Source organism: Tenrec ecaudatus, chromosome 5 (assembly GCF_050624435.1).
Source record: "Tenrec ecaudatus isolate mTenEca1 chromosome 5, mTenEca1.hap1, whole genome shotgun sequence".
In the NCBI taxonomy this organism is placed as follows: Eukaryota; Metazoa; Chordata; class Mammalia; order Afrosoricida; family Tenrecidae; genus Tenrec; species Tenrec ecaudatus.
This window is the reverse complement of record NC_134534.1, coordinates 40,402,390-40,412,174: the sequence shown is the minus strand read 5'-3', so window position 1 is coordinate 40,412,174 and position 9,785 is coordinate 40,402,390. Positions and strand designations below refer to the sequence as shown.

At 46.7% G+C, this 9,785-nt stretch overlaps 1 protein-coding gene across 1 annotated transcript in view; it reads left to right on the top strand.

Moving 5' to 3' along the window:
- The first annotated feature begins 222 nt into the window (after window positions 1-222).
- Window positions 223-9,785, top strand: part of MTDH (metadherin) — a 67,666-nt gene continuing 58,103 nt past the window's right edge. Inside the window, exon 1 of the mRNA XM_075549454.1 lies at window positions 223-946. Coding sequence (XP_075405569.1) covers window positions 566-946 — 381 coding nt within the window. The 5' untranslated portion in view covers window positions 223-565. The remainder of the gene's footprint in view (window positions 947-9,785) is intronic.

Sequence of the window (9,785 nt, the reverse complement as noted above, 5' to 3'; positions counted from 1 at the left end):
CAGCGCCACGTCTCCGGAGCCCCAGACGCGCCGCCGCCGAGGAGCGGCCCCTCCTTCCCTCCCTCCCAGGCGCTGGTTGCGCCACGCTGCCCGCAGGCCCGCCCGGCTCGCCAGCTCAACGGCTCCCGCCCCGCCCGGCCCCGCCCGAGCCCACGTGACCCGAGGCCCCGCCCACCGGCGCCAGCGTGACCCGCGGCCCCGCCCCGGCGTCCCCGTGCGCGGCGTGGAGCCCGGCCTGAGCCGCCATTGTTCCGCCGCGGGTAGCCAGCGGGGGCCTGGCACTGGCGCCGAGACGCCGCTTAGCGGCCGCCGCTGGAGAGACGCCCTCCGCCCTCCTCTCCTCTCCTCCTGGCGGCGGCGACGCGAGTCTGACTCGGGGAAACCTGGGAGCCCCCCGCGCCCTCCCCGCGGACGCGGCGGCCGATCCCCGCCTCCGGCGCGAGGGGCGGCCGCGATGCGCTCGGCCTGAGGCTGTCCAGCCCGGCCCGGCCTCGCCTCCCTTGACCGTCGCTCGACCTCCCTGCGCGCCAGCGTCTTCCTGCGGGTGCCACCGGCGGAAGGGAAGATGGCTGCACGGGGCTGGCAGGAGGCGCTGGCCCAGCAGGCCGAGGAGGGCTCGGCCCGGCTCCGGGAAATGCTCTCGGCCGGCCTAGGCTTCCTGCGCACCGAGCTGGGCCTCGACCTGGGCCTGGAGCCGAAGCGGTACCCGGGCTGGGTGATCCTCGTGGGCACGGCTGCGCTCGGGCTGCTGCTGCTCGCCCTGCTCGGCTACGGCTGGGCCGCGGCTTGCGCCGGCGCCCGCAAGAAGCGGAGGAGCCCGCCTCGCAAGCGGGACGAGGCGGCGGCCGCGCCGGCCCCGGCCCCCGACGACCTGGCCCTGCTGAAGACTCTCCGGAGCGAGGAGCAGAAGAAGAAGAGCCGGAAGAAATTGCCCGAGAAGCCCAAGGTGCGTAGGCGGCCGAGTGGGGGCGAGTGGCACCCCGCGCCCCGGCCGGGCGCAGGGGAAGAGTGAGGCTCGTCTGGAGCCGAGGCGCACGTCGCCCCAAGGCGGGAGGAGCGCAGCTAGGTGGACCTGTCACTTGGGGAGCGGGGGGAAACTCGGGAGCTCCAGGACGAGCGGAGGAGACCAGCTTCAAGGAAGGAAGTTAAGAGGGCCGGTTCGGGGGGGCACGAGGAAGACATCTGCGGGAACCTGGACGGCCGGAGGGGCACAGCCGCCCGAATCGAGGCCTACCGGGTCGCCTGCATGCGGAGGGAGGGTCGTGGGACCTTTCGGTGGTGCTGCGAAGTTGTGGAAGGACCGCGTCTGGAAGACAGATGCCATCTCGAGTCGCATTGAGGGCCGCAGGCAACACGGTGACCTGAACATTCCGGGGCTTACCCAAGAATGAAAGGGGCCTCGGTCTAGACGCGCTTCCATTTTAGCGGGGACTGTGACAGGCAAATGGTTGCCCACTCTACTTCTTGCGCCCCGGTCAACGGAGGCACAGAAGCCCAGTGAGCGAGGCTTGGGCAAGTTCTGCGGAGGGACATGCTCTCTAGGCTGTTGAAGAGGGTATGACCAGCATGGCAGTGCCGCCAAGAGAGGGTTCAGGCGCCCATTTCCTGGGCCGCACGGGGGCTTGCTGAGAGAGCACATCCGTGTCAGCATGCCATCACCCTCCGCATGATCCCGGACCCCTAGTAACCCTGCCCCCCACCCCTACTGTAAATCTTTACCTGAGCCCTCCGATCGCCTTTTGCTTCTCCCCCAGAGCATTGGTTGGTGGATTTGAACCACCGACCCTGTGCTAACAGCCTGACACCTAGCCCACAGCACTACCAAGGCTCCTGGTTTCCCAGAATGCCCACACTATAACTTTCATAGTGTTCTTTATTTCTTAAATACACGAGCAATCGGAGGGTATGAAGAATGTGTGTGGGATTAGAAATAATTCCTAACATACTTTCAAACACGCTGGATTAAGCTCAAATGCTCCCACCACCCCCCCATTACAATTAACAAGATAGTGCCAGAGCCCGACTTTGAAGTGCATGTCGCTGGTGCTAGTGAACAGTGTAAAACAATGTAAAAGTTGGGTTCATTTGTTGAGCCACAGTTGCTTAACTGAGAAGTACTTTGAAAGGGTGAGCAGAGCGAGCGTACATGAGATTTGGAGAATGGGAGAGTCTACTGAAGGAATTGAGGAAAGCTGATAAAGGAAGTGGAATCGGAGTTCAGACCAATGTAATGAGTTGTCTGTACCAGTGAAAAGAAGAAGGCTGTTACAGCTCTATTAAACCTATGTAGCATTCACATACCGCTTGCTGCTTAAAAGGATGCCCGATATGAATGCAACCTAGAACAGAACATGCTTTGTCAAGATGAGTACTTCATAAGATAGGAAAGGTTATTGGGACTATATCCCAAAACCGAACTCAACTACCATCCAGTCGATTCTGATAACTCAGCCCCCTATATAAAGATAGGACAGGAGGGAACTGGAGTATGTAAGTATGTACTTATTTAAATTTGTCGAGAGCATCAAGAGGATTGCCAGGAAGTAGTGTTGATGGTAGAAGTAGTGCACCTGGCTCCAGGGGAAGGAAAGAAGATGATGTTGAAAAAATCAAATCACATGTATTAAAGCTAAGCCCTGTGTGGATGGATCAGGTTGTGAAAATTTCGAAGCCTTCTTTGGGACGTCTAGAATGTCAGAAACACTTGACTAGCAAGACAGGTGCTCCAAGAGGCCGCCCATCTGAAGTGTATCATATCCCTCAGATGACTCACCCCAAGAAGGAACACAGGCTCCACTGAGTATCTGCACCACCGAGAGTACTCAGACCTAGATCTGTTGTTGCCCTTTTGGATTTGCTTTAGTACTAGGTAGGTAAATAGCCTCGTGTTAGCTTTGATCAGAGGATAAGGGAAAGACTGGGTGGTTGACTATCGATTAGGTGAAAGGAGTGTCTGCCAACTGAATGGTTAGAAGGTGTATAGGTGTTAAGCTTCATCAACAGTTTACCAAACTCTTTGCTTGCAAACTTTTTTGATTGCAACCCACAGTAAATATATTTTGCATTACAGTATGTACACACACACACAACTGTTCTGTTTTTCTTAAATGATTTTAGTGACCTACTAAATTGATTTCTCATTTGGTGGAGGCGTTGACCCACAGTTAGAAAAATACTGTTTTGCAAGGCTCAGAAGTCTGAGCTGCAATTTCTTTAATGCTCATTAAATGCTGTGAAGTATGTTCAGTGTTTATCCAGACAAGCTGGATATTGTTTGTGAATTAAAGGCAGTAAAAAGGAATCCAATATTCTAGTCTGACTTACTGGGTAGGGGAATACAAGAGTAAGAGCTAAGCTTTTCCCCCCGGGAGCTTTTCATTCCACTTATGAAAAAAGGTAAAATCGGAAAATTAACAAAACAAACCCAAGTGGACCTAGGTAGGTAGGGAAAGCCTCTTACTCCAGAGAAGTCGGCTTTGGAAGTGAGTAGTAGAAGACATTGAGAGGGAGGGGACGCTTATGCCGAGGAAGACCTGGGCAGCCTGGCAGGAATAGGGAACTTTAAACTTCAGTAAGGCATTAACCTTGCTCTAGTTAGCTTTATCTTATTTATAAATGGAAGCTCTTCACCAAGTTGAAAATGGCAAGATTCCTCTACTAGGGTCGTTGTGCGTCAGAATTGATCCAGTGGCGATGCGAATGGGCAACGTTGAACGGGTGCTAACCCTTTCTTGACTATATTACCTTCTGCTTTGACTTTTTCCATGCTCCCAAGAAAATTTAGTGCCTCAGAAATTCAAAGGAACACTTCTGCTATGCCCTCTAGGTCTCTGAGTCGACATCAACTGGATACCAGTGGGCTTGCTTTGGGTTTTATAGGACAGAGTAGGGCTGCCCCTGTGGTTCCCCCAAACTGCTCACCTTTACAGGAGTGAAAAGCCTCACCTTTTGCCTACAGAGTGCTAGTGGATTCAGATTGATTTGCTCATAGTCCCAACAGAGTGTGGGAGAGTCTACTGAAGGAATTGAGGAAAGCTGATAAAGGAAGTGGAATTGGCATTCAAACCAATGTAATTAAAGAATTGTTGTAAGATATGAAAATAATAATGATACTGATCAGAGTGGTGGAGGGAGGGAAAAAGCTGGTACCAAGGGCTCAAGCAGAAAAAAATGTTTTGAAAATAATGGTGACAACATATGTACAAATGTTTAATTTAAGAATAATTATAACAATGAAAAGAAGAAGGCTATTACAGCTCAGGTATTAAGCCTATGTAGCATTCACATGTTGCTTGCTGCTTAAAAGGGCCATCGCTGGCTGTAGCCCATCTTCATAGTACACCATGCCGATGTGCCATTGAGGATATACTTAGTCTGATTCACATGGCTTCAGTAATGTAATATACAGCTTTGAAAGGTCATTCTAAATTTATTTAAAGCATTTTGCTTAAGTGTAATTTTATTGTCATCCTTTTATTTTTAATACTCTTAAATTTTTATTTTTGCCAACTCATTTTCAAAATTTGTATGTAGTAGCTTGTCTGTTTGTGGAGCAGGTGATATTTATCTGTATGAATCTTACTGACTTGGACTAATTCATAAAGTTTTTTAAAAAACTCTTGTGTTAGTTTGATTTTAACCTCTAATAAAATCTTGGCCTGTGCCCTGTTGTTTGTTCCCATACTGAAAAGTGGAGGCTAGCATTGTTGGATTTATTTTAGTTCTTAATCTTTTTGGAAATCATTGTTATCCATCCAATAAATATTTGCCATGACACCTAGCTCAGCTTAGGTGTTTGCCACCTGGTAAATTCAGCAACCTTTTTTTTTTTTCTTTTAACCTCACTTTTCATGGTTCAGTGGAAAGCTATCCATCTTCTGCTCAGTAGGCCCTGGATCAGTTCTTGGCCCAAGCTCTTCAAGCGCAGCCACTACTTGCCTGTCAGTGGAGGCTCTTGTGTTGTTGTGATGCTGAATAGGTTTCACCTATTTTTCAGACTGGGAAGAAAGGCCTGGCTATCTGCCTGGGGAAAAAATATCAGCTAATGAAAACCCTATGATTACAGCACCCAAGCTGGTTGTACATACACAAGGTTGTCATAAATTAGGGATCCCGCTTAACAGCAGCCAATAGCATCAGGATCTCAAATAAGTAATTTTGCCAGGTGATGCTTTGAATTTTACCTGAAGTGCATAACCAGGATCAGCTTCAGAAAACATTCTTTTTGTGTACAGCTTATTTATATATTAATGTAGGAATTTTTATAAAGATTTGCTACTGTGTACTTACAAAAATTTGTAAATTGCATAAAAGCAGTGTCTTGTACAGTGGAGGGGCCACAGTAAATCATTACTAAATAATGTAAAGAGTTTATATAACTTGTATTTTCCATGCTTGATAAACAACCATGTGAGCCATCTTTTTATTCTTAACAATGAAAATAAAATACTTGTTTGTCTCATCTGCTACTGCTTTTCTCATCTGGCTGTGTCTTTTCCTTGGCCCATCTTTTACTTGGTCAAGAAATTATTTAATGGCGTGTTGATGGTTTCTGTGTGTACATGGTCATTGATTCCTGGTCTTACTGCTCCTGCCCTACTTTAGAGGGGCATGTGTACCTTTTGCTTAGCCTATTCCAGCAACACTCTTAACAGGTTTTCCTTCTTCCGGTTACGCTGTTGCCAATCCATTCCACTTTTAAAGTCCATCTTTGGGCATACGACTTCCATGGTCACATCTTTTCAGTAGTTTCTCTATTGTCTTTTTAATACAATCCATTCTTGGACTTGGGATCACGTCGCTTCCTGCTCTAATTTCGACTTTAGGTCGCCTCTCATCTTTACCCTTCATGCATAATTCTTCTTATCTGGACTTCTGTTGCCCTTTGCTCCTATAATTTACCTTCTGCTGGAAAGCCTTTCCCAGATTTAGCAATGTCCGCTATGCTAGTTTCCCAGCTAGATTCCGTTTCCATTCTTTTTGTGGTCATTGGCCAGGTAGTGTGTAAATAATTGGTTAATAATTAATAAAGTCTCAAAAGCCCTAAGGAGCCAGTCTCCTCTGTCTTATAAGGCCACTGCCAGTTGGAAGTGACTCGATGGCAGTGGATTGGGCATTTTCATTTAGGCTCTTGCCAAACTTGTAGGTTGGCTGTATATCAGCATTTTCACACCACTCAATCTAATACTCAGTCATCTGAGACGTATCTGTAGCATAGAACACAGGGGCCAGAGTGGCACGGTGGTTAAGTAGTTGGCTGCTAAATGAAAGGCCACTGTGGAGGAAAGATCTGGCAATCTGCTATGAAGCAGATGGCCTAGGAGCCCTTAGGAGGCAGTGCTGCTCTGTCATGTAGCACAACTGTGAGTCAGCATCAACTATGGTGCATACATTGGAGCAAGCACACTACTAGAATGCTACTTTCATGTCAAATAACTAAACCAGTTGTCCTAGAGCCAGCTCAGAGGGATCCAATGTGTCAGAGTGCCACTATGTTCCATGGGGGTTTCAGTGGCTCAGTTTCTAAAGCAAATCTAGCCTTCCTAGGTACCTCTGGGCAGGCTTGAACCTCCGTCTTTCTGATCAAGCACTTGGTTGCATCAACCATTTGTAACACCCAGAAACTCTACCTGCACACTTCTCACTGCCATCAATTTGGTTCCAACACATAGCAACCCTATTATAGGACGGGCTAGAACTGCCCCTGTGAATTTCCAAGATTTTAGAAATCTTTATAAGAATAGACAGCCTTTCTCTTTCACAGAGTGGCTGGGTTTGAACCACTGACCCTGTGGTTAGCTCAGTGTGACTAGCTCACTACACCACCAGGGCTCTTACTGCACACATAAATGGTGCTTTATAAATAGCAATGGCATGAACAGATGAAGAGAGTAGTCTGCATCTCTGACTAGCCCATTCCTCTCAACTCCACAACCTTATATCAAGGTGTGCATTTGACTTTCCTGCTTAGAGTTTGACAGTTATTTGTTCTCAAACCATTCCATTTCCTAATTTCTGTAAATGGTTAAAATGCCATTATATATTACATTTACTCAAAAGAAATTGAAGAGTAATCATTGATGTTTTGTTCCCTTGTCCTTAATGACCTCATAGCTTCGCTACTCTCTCTCTCCAATCTATCAGCAACAAGGACCCTCCATTTTATCTCCAGAAACACTATCCAGTCTGGCTACTGTCCGGTTCTGTCAGTCACTCAGGCCACTTACTACCTGAATCGCCGCCCTTCACCTGCAGTTGACTGCCTCCAACACTGAACACTGTGTCCACACACTAGTAGGGTTTTCCTTAAAAACAAACAAACAAAATACCATTCTGTCTAAAATCACTTAGATGACTTTTGAATTTAAAATAATTTGGACCTTCTCGCCAGAGCCTAGGTGGGCCGTCACTTGCTTATCTTTCCAAAGAGATTTTGAGTTAACTTTCCTCTCACTTGCCCAATACCTTCATACAGGTTATTATTAACACTCAGCGAGACCGTCTTTGCCCACTCGTTCCATCATCTTAAGTTCTCACCCCAGAAAATAGCTTTTCCTGCTCACCCCGTTTGGAATAGAATTATTCTTTTTTTTCCCTCAGCCTCTTGTATGTTCTTATTACATATTACACTTTTTAAATTATTTGTTTATTTGGAAGGGGTGTCTTTTTTTTCTATTGGATTGTAAGTTTCTGGGTTTAAAAAAAAGGCAAGCGATGCCTGGCATGTAAACGCCATTGATAATTATATATCAAACTAAGTTCTGAATGAAGTGGCTAGCTAACATGACAATGCACAATTGCATTGGATAGTCATTTATTATGCTCAATAAATTTGTCTTTTAAGGTATCTCCAATAGAGTTGTCGTTTTTATTCTTAGATAGTGGTTTTCCTGTATTATACCAGGAACTACTAGAACACTTCCCACCTGTATCATCAGAGACATTTGTAAGATTTCTTTTTACCTTTAGGTCACTCTCCTCTTAGTTGTAATTCTTAAATGAATAGTTATGTGATACAACAATCCTGGGTGCTAAATAAAATAAATATTCCTGAATAAGTCGGAATCTTGACGAAAAGAGCTTCAAAAAATGCCGTCTTCATCTCTAGCCTCGCTCTCCCTGCCGTTCATCCGTCACGGGCCCGGATCTCCAGCTCCTCTCATAGCACAGATCTAGTTTTCCTGGTGTGTTGCACCTTTCTAAATCGATTTACATTTTTGCTTTTATAATCAGGAATTTTTGCTGAAAAATATGACAACTTTTACAAAAGCTCTCGAATTTTTGGCTCCTGTCAGTTTAGTTATGTGGAAGAACTGCTTCATTTTTTCTTCACGTTCTGCCGGAGGCCTTGCAGAAAGACCCAGTCATAGTTCTGACAGAAAACGACCTAGACTTGTGCTTCCTATCGTCCGATAACAAGAACCGCTTCCTTGTTTTGCTCTGTTTGATGTTATCCATCACTGACTACTCTGGAAGTTCCTCAGTGGCACCAATGGATAATGTGCTGAGCTGCTAGCCAGGAAGCTGGAGAGCAGGTACACTCGGAGGTTCTCCAGAAGAAAGAGCTGGGAACCTTCATCGGAAAGAGCAAGCAAAAAAAAACAGCTACTGAAAATCATGAGACACAGCTCTGGTTTGACACACATGGGGTTGTGACAAGTCAGAAATTACCTGACAGCGACTTGTTGATTTCTGAAGATTGTGAAATCCTTGGAGTTATTTTTAAATGATTATCAATCAAGGAAAATCTAGACAGATCAAGTAAAGACCTGGTGTTGTCGGTCAGTTTTAAGCAGGTGTCAGGGGGTGCCCCGGTGGCACAGTGGTTATGAATTGCACTGTTTGAAACCGCTGGTCCAGCCGCAGGGAAAGATGGTGTTTTCAACTCCTGTGAAGAGCCGGGTCTCTGGAACTCAGCGAGGCCGTTCTAACCCATCCTCACGGTTGTTATAACAGAGTCGGTCTTGTCTTGATGGTAGTTTTCAAGTGGTTGTACGAATATCGGGTCCAGAAGACAACCTTCAGGAGTCGAGAGAAGAGGCGTGGCTCGTCTGCTGCGTCACCTGTACTCCTAATGTCAGTGCCTGTTCGCAGGAAACTTGAAACTGAAGCGTTCGTAGTTTTTCCAAAGTCACCCATAGTGTAATTTGGCTTAGTGGAAAGAAATGGAATGGTAGCTCCCCATCCCATAAAAATAGGCCAGAGCATCCCGGGGAGGGGCCACAGGAGATGATGTGGAATACATGAAATGCTGAATTTTTACCTACAAAATATACCCAAACCAAACGCACGGCCATTGAGTTGATGCCAGCTTTCAGCGACCCTTCAGGACAGTAGAACGGCTCCTGTGAGTGTCTGAGACTTAACTACCGGGGAGAAACCCGTCATTTCCCCCCAAAATGTCTTAGGATATAGTTAGCTGTTTTTACAGATTTGAATTATAGCTCATATTTGTTAGAGGTCTTTCGGAGTGAAGAGTTTAACTTTGCAGTTGAATTTCAAAATGAATTAGTAAATTACTATAGCCCAAACTGTATTTTGTGTGTGTGTATCATTTGGGTAGTCTGTGCACACAAAAACACAATTGGATGAAAAATACCGTCCAGCGCTTTGAAACTATCCTGAAATTAATTGTTCTATCTTGAATTTGTGTCAAAACTCCTCACTCCTAAAACTGGAATTGACCAGTGTGTAAAGAGCTTGGAGAGGGCCGGGCTGGCCCATCCATCTCCTAGTGCCACAGCCCCTGTGCTAGAGCAGAGGGCTTCCTCTGCCTTCTTCCCCTC